The sequence below is a fragment of the Podarcis cretensis genome (genome assembly GCF_951804945.1).
Source record: "Podarcis cretensis genome assembly, chromosome: 1".
Classification (NCBI taxonomy): Eukaryota; Metazoa; Chordata; class Lepidosauria; order Squamata; family Lacertidae; genus Podarcis; species Podarcis cretensis.
In genome coordinates this window covers 76,145,258-76,157,944 of record NC_137170.1, presented here as the reverse complement: position 1 = coordinate 76,157,944, position 12,687 = coordinate 76,145,258, and the positions used below count along the sequence as shown (strand labels likewise).

General features: G+C 39.3%; 1 protein-coding gene across 1 annotated transcript in view; it reads right to left on the bottom strand.

Moving 5' to 3' along the window:
* Positions 1 to 6,356: 6,356 nt before the first annotated feature.
* Positions 6,357 to 12,687, bottom strand: part of TRPM5 (transient receptor potential cation channel subfamily M member 5) — a 47,469-nt gene continuing 41,138 nt past the window's right edge. Inside the window, exons 22-26 of the mRNA XM_079988092.1 lie at positions 11,982 to 12,160; positions 11,178 to 11,310; positions 9,698 to 9,770; positions 8,838 to 8,928; positions 6,357 to 6,797 (exon numbers count right to left, since the gene is read on the bottom strand). Coding sequence (XP_079844218.1) covers positions 6,694 to 6,797; positions 8,838 to 8,928; positions 9,698 to 9,770; positions 11,178 to 11,310; positions 11,982 to 12,160 — 580 coding nt within the window. The 3' untranslated portion in view covers positions 6,357 to 6,693. The remainder of the gene's footprint in view (positions 6,798 to 8,837; positions 8,929 to 9,697; positions 9,771 to 11,177; positions 11,311 to 11,981; positions 12,161 to 12,687) is intronic.

Here is a 12,687-nt window from a genome sequence, read left to right as displayed (position 1 = left end):
AACTCTAGCCACTCGGAGAGCCAGTGTCTGGAATGGGGCTTAGAATGTTGGGAGAGCTGGGTTCAAATGCACACCAAATCCAAACATTCCTATTGGGTGACCTTTAACCAGGCATGCAGCCTAACCTACTTCAGAGGGTTATGAGGATAAAAAGGAGTCTCTCATGCTCTGGTAAGGGCAGGATTACAGGTATGCAGCTGCCTCAGTGTGCAAAGCTGCATCTACCCCAGCTGGCTAATTAGGTCCACAGACTTAAGGCTCCTCACTACTGGTCTAGGGGGGATTTTCTTCAAGCATATTTTATTTATTTTTATTTCGTCAAATTTATACACCACTTGATTGTTTAAAAAAACACAAAAAACCTCAAAGCAGTTTACAAAATAAAGCAATAAAATTATGAAAAATTAACAGTAATTTAAAACATTTGAAGAGTTAAAATAACAATAGACCAAAAAAATAAGACTCACGTCAACTTTCTTAGCATCTGGATAAGATGATAAATTAAAAGTAGTTGACAAATTAATAGTATTTATAAGCTGAATCTTCCCAACTTAAAAAATGTAATGTGGCAACCATAAACCAGCCAAGTAATATCTTGCAGCGCAACGATGCTGAGATTTCAATATGTCTCTAAGGAAAGGAGCTTCAGAACTTTTATTATTTCAGTCTGCAAGATGGGAGCAATCTGCATAAATGTTTCTCGCCTGCGTTTTATTTTTCTCCCTTATGAGCTACACAAGTGGCTTTGCAGAGCAAGCTAACTGTAATCATGAAGCATTGTCATTTCCAGCATCACCTTACACTTTGGTGCTTAATTTATGACACATCTGCATGCTTTAACATTTTACACATCTGTGTTTTTGAAAAAGCACCAGATCTCATTTTGCTGGATCTCTTGGTCAGCACTTCAGGGGAGTAACCTAGCGCCACCCCCCCAACACACACACACTCTCTCTCTCTCACTTAGGTGTGTCCACACCCACACACCCATCTTATTCTAGTGGCAATTTCCAATGACCTCAGACATGTTTGGGAAATGTAGAATTCTGAAAAAAGTTGGTCTGCTTTAATGCTGACTAGGTGCTTGTGTCCTACTTACATCAATCAACCTGCAGCTGCAACTCAAAACAAGTAGCTGTATTCCATGGAGGGAGACATTTTCTCATCTAACAATATGGCATTGAGCATATGCATGTGACATTTCCAGGATTATATCCTGGACATGTTTTTGGAATAGTCCTTCACATGTAAAGATGTACCCTTTTAGCTGAACATTGATTTTTCTAAACTGTCACAATGGCTAAACTCTGGATTTCTTTATAGAATCATAGAGTTGGAAGAGACCACAAGGGCCATCGAGTCCAACCCCCTGCCAAGCAGGAAACGCCATCAGAGCACTCCTGACATATGGTTGTCAAGCCTCCGCTTAAAGACCTCCAAAGAAGGAGACTCCACCATACTCCTTGGCAGCAAATTCCACTGTCGAACAGCTCTTACTGTCAGGACGTTCTTCCTAATGTTTAGGTGGAATCTTCTTTCTTGTAGTTTGGATCCATTGCTCCGTGTCCGCTTCTCTGGAGCAGCAGAAAACAACCTTTCTCCCTCCTCTATGTGACATCCTTTTATATATTTGAACATGGCTATCATATCACCCCTTAACCTCCTCTTCTCCAGGCTAAACATGCCCAGCTCCCTTAGCCGTTCCTCATAAGGCATCGTTTCCAGGCCTTTGACCATTTTGGTTGCCCTCCTCTGGACACGTTCCAGTTTGTCAGTGTCCTTCTTGAACTGTGGTGCCCAGAACTGGACACAGTACTCCAGGTGAGGTCTGACCAGAGCAGAATACAGTGGCACTATTACTTCCCTTGATCTAGATGCTATACTCCTATTGATGCAGCCCAGAATTGCATTGGCTTTTTTAGCTGCCGTGTCACACTGTTGGCTCATGTCAAGTTTGTGGTCAACCAAGACTCCTAGATCCTTTTCACATGTACTGCTCTCAAGCCAAGTGTCACCTATCTTGTATTTGTGCCTCTCATTTTTTTTGCCCAAGTGCAATACTTTACATTTCTCCCTGTTAAAATTCATCTTGTTTATTTTGGCCCAGTTCTCTAATCTGTCAAGGTAGTTTTGAAGTGTGATCCTGTCCTCTGGGGTGTTAGCCACCCCTCCCAGTTTGGTGTCATTTGCAAATTTGATCAGGATGCCCTTGAGTCCATCATCCAAGTCGTTGATAAAGTTGTTGAATAAGACCGGGCCCAAGACAGAACCCTGTGGCACCCCACTAGTCACTCTTCTCCAGGATGAAGAGGAACCATTGATGAGCTCCCTTTGGGTTCGGTCAGTCAGCCAGTTACAAATCCACTGAGTGGTAGCATAGTCAAGTCCGCATTTTACCAGCTTCTTTACAAGAATATCATGGGGCACCTTTTCAAATGCCTTGCTGAAATCAAGGCAGGCTACATCCACTGCATTCCCTTCATCTACCAGGCTTGTAATTCTGTCAAAAAACGAGATCAGGTTAGTCTGACATGACTTATTTTTCAGAAATCCATGCTGACTATTGGTGATCACAGCATTCCTTTCTAGGTGCTCACAGACTGTTTGCTTAATGATCTGCTCCAGAATCTTCCCTGGTATTGATGTCAGACTGACTGGGCGGTAATTATTTGGGTCCTCTCTTTTCCCCTTTTTGAAAATAGGGACAACATTTGCCCTCCTCCAGTCTGCCGGGACTTCGCCTGTTCTCCAGGAATTCTCAAAGATGACTTGCCAGTGGTTCTGAGATCACATCTGCCAGTTCTTTTAATACTCTTGGATGCAGTTCATCTGGCCCTGGAGACTTGAATACATCTAAACTAGCCAAGTATTCTTGTACTATCTCCTTAGTTATTCTGGGCTGTGTTTCCTCTGCTGAATCATTTGCTCCAAATTCTTCAGGTCGGGCATTGTTTTCTTTTCTTATCTGATAGTCCAGTGAGAGGTAGCTTCTGAGGTCCTATTTATTTACTATTAAGAAGTCCATGCTCTTTCAGAACCATCAGATGTAGGTCCCTTGTGGCCAGACAAATTGCTTTCACCCCCAAAAGGTGAGTTAAGGTGCATTTTCTGCATTGTTCACCAGGCGTGGGAATGAGATAAGTTCATTTTTCCCCCTTTAGCAGGCATAATAGCTGCATCACTATCAGAAATAACAGCAAATGAAGCACTTTCTGATTATTGCATCTCTATGCTGGGAAGACTTACCTGCTTGCAAACAAATGCTAAAGGTAAAATAACAATGCCAGATTATTATGGCAACCTTGCCTGCCCTTGTGACTGCAGTAGGGTTTAAGAGAGCTTGTTCAGTAATAGTGTTTTACTACTGCCAATAGTAAAGACTGTTGTTGCAGGTGATAGAACCTTGCTGGGAAGAATCTTCTAAGCAGCTCTGTTTTACAGGCAAACCTGATGATCCATTTTTTTTATGGCAGTTGTGATATGTGGAAGCTTAAAGCTGTGGCTTCACAACCATAGTGCTATTTTCATCAGTAGTACAGAGATCTGTCAAAGTAGCATGTTGGTTTATTTGCAAATTAATACTCTGCATCATAATTGGATTTTTTAACTAATTTCCCTCAAGAAGGAAAAGGTATGTGCAGAATGTTTTTTTTTTTTTTGCGTTTAGATAATTTTTTATTGCATTTTTCACAAAAAAGAACAAAAAAGCAAATTTTCACAAACATTACAAAATGAAAAATTTTCACAAACATTACAAAAGAAAAGAAAACATAGACAAAAAAAAAGAGAAAAAAGGAGATTTTAACATATAAAAACAAAAAAAAAATCCCTCACTTTCCAATTATAACCTTCAAAACCTTATTTTCCTTACTTCCACCCGCCTCCCGATCTTGTATTCTATGTAATAATTAGTTCAGCAAGCTCAATCTTTGTTCATTTTGATTCTTGATCCCTCCCTTTGTGCTCTTATTTAACTCAGTCACTAGAACCCCTTCTTTCCTTTTCAATGTCCTCAACATTCAAAGATTTTACAGTGTTTTTGTAGATAGACTTTAAACTTCTTCCAGTCCTCTTCCACCTGCTCTTCTCCTTGATCTCGAATTCTGCCGGTCATTTCAGCCAGTTCCATATAGTCTATTACTTGCATCTGCCATTCTTCCAGAGTGGGTAGATCTTGTGTCTTCCAATACTTTGCGATGAGTATTCTTGCTGCTGCTGTAGCGTACATAAAGAAAGTTCTATCCTTCTTTGGCACCAATTGGCCGACCATGCCCAGAAGAAAGGCCTCTGGTTTCTTCAAGAAGGTATACTTAAATACCTTTTTCAGTTCATTATATATCATCTCCCAGAAAGCCTTGATCCTTGGGCACGTCCACCAAAGGTGAAAGAATGTCCCTTCAGTTTCTTTGCATTTCCAACATTTATTATCGGGCAAATGGTAGATTTTTGCAAGTTTGACTGGGGTCATGTACCACCTATATATCATTTTCATAATATTCTCTCTTAAGGCATTACATGCCGTGAATTTCATACCGGTGGTCCACAACTGTTCCCAGTCAACAAACATAATGTTATGACCAACGTCTTGTGCCCATTTTATCATAGCAGATTTTACCGTTTCATCCTCAGTATTCCACTTCAACAGCAAGTTATACATTCTCGACAATATCTTAGCATTGGGTTCTAACAATTCTGTTTCCAACTTTGATTTTTCCACCTGGAAACCAATTTTCCTGTCCAAATGATAGGCCTCTCTTATTTGAAAATAATGTAACCAGTCTCGCACCTTATCCTTAAGTTTCTCATAGCTTTGCAATTTTATTTTATCTCCCTCCTGCTCCAGAATTTCCCAATATTTTGGCCAGTTAGATTCCATATTAAGCTTTTTTAAGGCCTTTGCTTCCATAGGTGAGAGCCACCTAGGGGTTTTATTTTCCAATAAATCTTTGTATTTCATCCAGACATTAAACAATGCTTTCCTGACAATATGGTTTTTAAATGTCTTGTACACTTTAGCCTTACCGTACCACAAGTATGCATGCCACCCAAAAACGTTATCATATCCTTCCAAATCCAAAATATCCGTGTTTTCAAGAAGTAGCCAATCCTTCAACCAGCAAAAAGCTGCTGCTTCATAATATAACTTGAAGTCCGGCAGGGCAAACCCCCCTCTTTCCTTTGCGTCAGTAAGAATTTTGTATTTTATTCTGGGCTTTTTGCCCTGCCAGACAAATCTAGAAATTTCTTTTTGCCACTTCTCAAAACAGTCCATTTTGTCAATGATTTGTAGCGTCTGAAACAAAAACAACATTCTTGGCAATACATTCATTTTGATAACAGCAATTCTACCCAGTAAGGAAAGTTTCAAGTTTGTCCAAATTTCAAGATCTTTTTTCACTTCTGACCAACACTTCTCATAATTATCTTTAAATAAATTTACATTCTTCGAAGTCAAGTTCACCCCTAGATATTTCACTTTTTTCACCAATATTAAACCTGTTTCTTCCTGAAACCTTTCCTTCTCTACTGCTGTCAAATTTTTCTCTAAAACCATAGTTTTTGATTTATTCAATTTAAAACCTGCCACCCGACCAAATTCTTGTATTATTTCCAGTGCTCTTTTGGAACTAGGGATTGGCTCCTGTAGCGTCAGTACTAGGTCATCTGCATAGGCTTTAAGTTTATAGTGTTTAACTCCGACCTGTATACCCTGAATCTGTTGGTCCCTTCTAATCATATTCAGCAAGACCTCCAGGACTGAAATAAAAAGCAAAGGGGAAATTGGGCAGCCTTGTCGTGTCCCTTTCTCTATCTTAACTTCTTCCGTTACTGCATTATTCACTATTAATTTCGCCTTCTGTTCTGAGTAAATCGCGCCTATACCGTTTCCAAACCTTTCTCCAACCCCCATCCCTTGCAAATTTTTCCTCATAAAGCTCCACGAAATATTGTCAAAGGCTTTCTCCGCATCAATAAATATTAAAACAGCTTTTGTATTTATATTAACCTGTAGCTTTTCTAAAATGTCAATTAAGTTTCTCGTGTTATTTGACAGTTGTCTGCCTGGGAGAAAGCCAGCTTGGTCTTTATGAATCATTGTTGCTAAAACTTTTTTCAATCTTCTAGCTAAAATATCAGCAAAAATTTTATAATCCACATTAAGTAGGGATATGGGGCGGTAGTTCTTTAGTTGTGTCTTTTCTATCTCATTTTTCGGTATAAGCGTGATGTAAGCTTCTTTCCACGACTCCGGCGCTCTTTTCCCTTCCATAATTTCATTGCCAACCTCCATTAGAGGTTGAATTAAATAATCTTTCATGTCTTTGTAGTATTTGGAGGTTAGCCCATCCGCAGAATGTATTTTGTACGTATGCTGATTACTGTTGCTAAGAAGGTTTGGAATGGTCTGGCATGAGTGGTTTATTTGCATGGCATAAATTAGAACAGCAGCACAAGTTTAAATATCGGACTGCTGAGAAGGTGATAGATTATTAGAAGCAATCAGTCAGCATTTATAAGGCTAATAAATTGGATGCAATGCTTCTCCATAGGCTTTTTATATGTTTGGTACGGAAGACAGAGTAGTACTCAGCCATCAAAAGAAAAACCCCTTTAAGTAATTGAAGACCATGATGAATATGTCAAATAGTCAATCAAAAACACAGCAAAATGTTTGATCTTCTGCAAGTAGCGTTAGTTATCGATGTACATCATGTCATCTTCAAACTGATGGGTGCCTTCTCCAGCTTCATTGCCTTCTGGTGCAGGCGTTTGATTTGTGCCTGTGGTTATGAAACCTGTGGAGGTTTTTGGAGTAAAAACACTGGTTAATATGAGCAGGTATGAGAGTTGTTTTAGGCCAGACAGTTTTACTAAATATCTGCAGAGCTATTTCCTTATAATCCCTTTCATCCATGGTATCTGGGTTTTCTTTTAAAAGAAGGGGGGAAATCATTGAGAGGGTTTTCTTACATTTTGTGCCTATTAGAATTCCACCACCAAACATCCATATACTACCGTATCTCTTATTTGTTTCAGTTGGGCAGATTGATTAGGCTGTAGCAGCAAGAAGAGGAAAAAATATTGCAGCACCTTAAAGACTCATCAGATTTATTGTAGCATAGGTTTTCATGGAATAGAGCCTACTGTATCAGATCCATTGAAAGGATTGTCCTAGTTTTGCACACAGACCAAGATGGGGGAAAGTTTGGAGAGAAACAATAATGAAATGCAGAGGTGGAGTAAGGCCTGACATTTTTCTTGTAGTTACAAGTAGGTAGCCGTATTGGTCTGCTGTAGTAGAAACAAAATTAAAAACAAAAAAATTCCTTCCAGTAGCACCTTAGAGACCAACTAAGTTTGTTATTGGGACGAGCTTTTGTGTTCATGCACACTTCTTCAGATACACTGAAACAGAAGTCACCAGACCCTTATATATAGTGAGAGGGTGGGGAGGGGTATTACTCAGAAGGGTGGTGGGAATGGGTGATTGGCTGATAGGTATGGTAAACCTGTTGACAACTCTTAACGACTGCAATTGGTCTTACAGGAAAAAGAAAGGGGTGAGATGGCTAAAAATAGCTTTATCATGTATAATGAAATAAGAATCTAATGTCTCTATTCAGAGCAGGTCTCTCCATGGTTTTAAGTTTTGTAATAAGTTGCAATTCAGCCACTTCTCTTTCCAGTCTATGCTAAGTTAACACCTGTAGTTATTTTATGAAGCAAAGGTTTATTTCCGGTTGATGGTGTTAAAATAAGCATAACTAGGAAGATAGCATCTTTGGTTACTGCTGCTGTGACTGGGTCACTTGCATAAATGCAAGCTTTGCATAGAAATGTCACAGACTTTCCTGGACTCTTGCGTTTCCTGGCCTTTGGCTTCACTGTCTAGAATTATTCTTCCTCTGTAGTGTCTGGTGTGCCAAGTAATGATAAGACCAACAAACTATTTTCTTTTCAGCAGCCTAACATGGCTTCCCCTCTGGAATTTGTCACTATGGAAGGCACTGGATTTAGCCAGATGAAATAGAAATCCATTAATCTCACAAAGATGCACATTAATCTCATGAAGAGACAGAACAGACATTTTTCTATCCAAGGGCAAACAGTTAGATACAATGACCTAATGCATAAGCAAGGGCTTCCCTGTTAGCTTCGGAACCAGCGTGTGCTTGCATCCCTCAATGCATGTGGAGAGCAGCTGTCAACTTAATGGAGTCCACAAAGCTGAGGGAGCTGAAAAGCAGACTGTATGCTTTGAGTGCTTATCTTCACAACTGAGCATTTTGATCTGTACTGCTCAAACTGATTCCAGGGTGTAAAGTTCCGGTGGAAATATTAAGCATCATGACAGGTTCAAGCATGAATATCTCTCTCTCTCTCTCTCTCTCTCTCTCTCTCACACACACACACACACACACACACACACATATCCCAGGTCTGGAACTTGGAAAGCGCATGATGCAGCAACCTTGCTGAAAGTCTGGGTTTGGTTAGTGCCTGGGCAGGAGACTGCAAAGGAACCCCATGTTCACCACCTTGAGTTCAGTGGAAGAAAAAGTACCTTAAGTAATCTCTGTAATTTTTAACAACAAACACTTTTTGATAAACTGTGTGGGCTGTTTAGGGAAGCTTTTAATGTTTAATAGATTATTGTATTTTAATATTCTGTTGGAAGCCGCCCAGAGTGGCTGAGGAAACCCAGCCAGGTGGGCGGGGTATAAATAAATTGTTGTTGTTATTTTCTACTTAGCCTTTTACTGCTGATTTTTCTCTTTAAAAATGTTTTACTTTTGTTTATTTACTTTCAGAATCATTCTCTGCACCTTACTCACGTGTGTAGTTCATAGGTTGTCTGTTCAAAAAGAAGCTGTTGTTGCTTAAGGTGTCTGCCATTGAGGAAAGGGTAACTGTGCAGTAGGAGATCTACAAAAGAAATGGTTTTGGTATCACCACATCTTCCATTACCATTCAAAATGACACACTGGCGTTGCAATCCTAAAGAGACCTGGCAGATTTGCTTGCGATTTGAATACATTTTTAAAGCACAAATTAATCAGCTAAAGCATAGCTTCACAGTTGCATTTTTAGCTCTGTTGCTTCTGGTGAGGACCTTGTCTCTAATCTACATTCAGCCAATGACTTATGGACCTTAGTCTTAGGTGCCATTTGAATGAATAATATTGAAGGCAACTTGCTGTATCTGCACTTCTAGTTTAGTAGGGATGTGAAGGGCAAGGGAAATCCTTGCTAAGGTTCAGATTCCAAACTTTAGACCATAGATTGAAAATGAAGGCAGAGATAAAACTGGACTGGAAAGTTTCCTCACTAAAGTGGGAAAATGAAGAACTCTTGACTGTCTGATGGACAAAAATACCAGTGTGAATGGCAGGTTGCCTGATCTCTGCATTATCTGTCAAGATCATTAAATGTAATCATTATAATTTATGTCATTTAAAGATAGGTTAACAAATTCATATTAGCATATATGAGGAATTTATTGACCAGATATTAGTTAATCAACGCATCACTTCTATTTTGTCCAAATAAGCTGAGACATATTATCCTGTCTATACAATGCTTTGTAAGCAGATTTTGGAAAGAATTGTGCAATTAAATCCATGCTAAAAAAAATCTATAGCTATACCCTGCATGAACAAAAGCATAGCTGAAACACAAGAAAAAGCATTCTTACTTGTGATTCCAAAGATCTAAGCCGTTTCTCTTGGTCTTTCAGACCATTAAAGTACTTTGAAAGATTGTTCACCCTGTTTTGAGGGGGGATGAAAATCAAAATGGTGAGCAAAGAGTTAGGCACTAGAGGAGTTTAGATAGACATTTTATTGGATCAAACATGGATTAGACTCCAGTACACGACTGGGACAGTGGCCATTGGGTCTGTTGCAAAGGATTCAGTCGAGTGAAAGTATGTTGAGAGTTAAGTCCTTCTTTCTATTTACACAATTTAACTGTTACATTATAGAAGGACTTAACTCTCAACATACTTTCACTCGACTGAATCCTTTGCAACAGACCCAATGGCCACTGTGAATCTACCTTCCTTCCCCCCGGCCCCAAACTGGCTCACACCTGCCTATACTGACTCTGTTTTTCTACCTGCAATTCTTGCTCCCCATTTCTTGAGCAAGTGTGCAAAATGTGGTCATTGGTGTAGGTCCCACACGTATACAGGAGTTCATACAGCTGATATTTCAATGCAACCCTTGCTAAGTTGCAACTCTGTGGGCTTTCATCTGCTCCCATCAGTGATTCTGTGGCAGAATACATCCTCTCTGCTTTACAGAAGGGTCATGAGATTTGGACAGCAAATGGCTTGAATGCATGCTGTGTTCCTCTAGTTCCCATGCAAAATCTGTTTTCTAAGTAATTGTGCACTGAGTAATTTGGAATGCTTTGGTTACCCACTTAACATAGGGAAGGAACTGCTTATCTTCTGTCTCAGAACCAAACTAGGCACTCACATGATGACTAAATATGCATGGACTGGTTTATAAAGCAGGAATGGTTTTGTTTGTTTGTTTTTAATTTAAATGGAGTGGGGTGGACTTCTAGGGCTGGAGTCAATCTCGGGAGAACATTTTCAGACAGTGTAGCTCAGGGAGGCAAGAGTGGCTTTCACTTCCTCTAGAGATGGCTGAATTTGTCAATTTTGGGTTCTCTCAGTTTCTCATCATTCAGTTCCAAATTTAAGCCCTTGTAAAAATTAATCAGCATTTTAATGCAGATTTCTCTTAATATACACTTTTTTCTGCAATGCAATTTCCCCTAATATAATGCTTTTTTGTATGTTCATTTGCAAGAATGTCTGCATTTTAGGCACTTTGCCCTAGTATGTGCATCTTTCTACACAGTACTTGGCTGGAGAATTTCATTTCAAAATTTGGAGAAGTGCAGGTGTTGAGGCGTGATTCTGTTTCAGTTCATGCATTGTTCATGAGTATTAGACAGGTTTGCCTTTAACCTGAACTGAATCATTTTTCTCTCCCTTCCCTAAGTTCCTCTTCCCATGCATTGATAGAAAGTAAACTCCACCCATTCAGCTTTATAACCAAATGAATGTTCACATGTTTAATAAACACAGACACAAAAGTCTGGTTTGGCCCTCAGTTAGCATCAAAACAGAGATTTGGAAGCCTCCATCCATAGATACGCACTTGTCTGACATTTTCTTTAGCCTTTCTTCACTGCTTTCTTTCTTCTTTGTTTCCAGATTTGCCAGGTAGTTTTCTTTTTGTAGCATCTCCCACATTATGATTTTTTGATCCAGACCTCCTAGCAGATCTCTTTCTATAGTAAAAGAAACAAAACAGCACAATGTGATTAAGTATGAGGGTTGGGGAATGCCAACCTGTGTGATAGAAGAAAGGAAGATCAGAGCCTAGTGAATCAGATTTTCCATGCAAAAAAAATTATTGCTGTTCATTTATACTTAGTTCAAGACTAGAAAATCGTGAATAAGTCAGAAAGGTTTGTGTTGACTCCTAGAGCTCCTTCACATGCACACTTGATATGACTGGAGCTGTGAGAGGTAATAGCTCCAATCATCTACAGTATTAGAATGGATCCGTGAGACCACTGCAGATAAAAGCATGCCCATTCCCCCATTCTTAAATATTCAAAATCAAACTTCTAGAATGCTAAAAAAAATTTAATTATTGAAGACAGAGCTGTAGTTTCTAACGCTGAGTGCTATCTTCTTCAGTAATCTGTATCCTTTAAAAAATATTAGTAACTCGTCATTAATTATTTAGAAAGAACATTTAATTGCTATTGCACAAAATTGATTTTTTTGAAAGCAGCTTTAGTCATAAGTGAGTAGAACTATTGTATCAGTTCACATTGCTTAAAAGGTAATGTTTTTTAATGGATGCAGCGCACATACTTGTTTGAGAATCATCCTGCATGTGTGGACCCTCAGATTGTGCTGAACATCTTACCATTACCTCTCTACAGCTTACCCAGATGCTCCTTTTTGTGCTCTGCCTTTTTAAAGATCCGTCTAAGAAACAGCTTAATGTGGTCAATAATGATGAAGGGAGGGGCAAATGCAGGTCGGCCGTGGTATTCCACAATCAAGTTGTAACGCTGAAATTTCCAGAAGATGTCTGCATTTCCCTGAACAACCTGAAAAGTGTAACTTGAACAGGGAGGGGGGAGAATCACACCAATAAAATCTCATGTTTATTTCTTTAAGCCATTTACATACCGCTTAATCACCAAAGTTTCTAACGATGCACATGAAAGGTGACAAAAATATATCATAGGATAAAATCAAGCAAAATTAGTCCAAGACAGAAAACTTTCCCTATGATACCCTGCTGATGCTGGAATAGAAAGCTTTTTGGCAAGAATGTGAAGCTTAGCAAGGAGGTGCCTGGTTTAATCTCAGCCAGGAAGGTGTTCCACAGAATTGCTTCCAAAATACAGAATGCACAGCTTCTGGTGTATATAAGCAGTCCATCTGAGCCATGATGGAACATTAACAGAGACTCTTCCAAAGATCCCAGTAATTGGGCAGGCATATAAGGCGGAGTTGGAAGCAACAAAGAACTTTCTCCCAATGTTGCATGAATCAGCTCTTAAAAATAATAATAATTCCATAACCATTATTTAGGGGCTTTTAAAATAACATCTTGCCAAATGTGTTGCGTACCTACATTCACA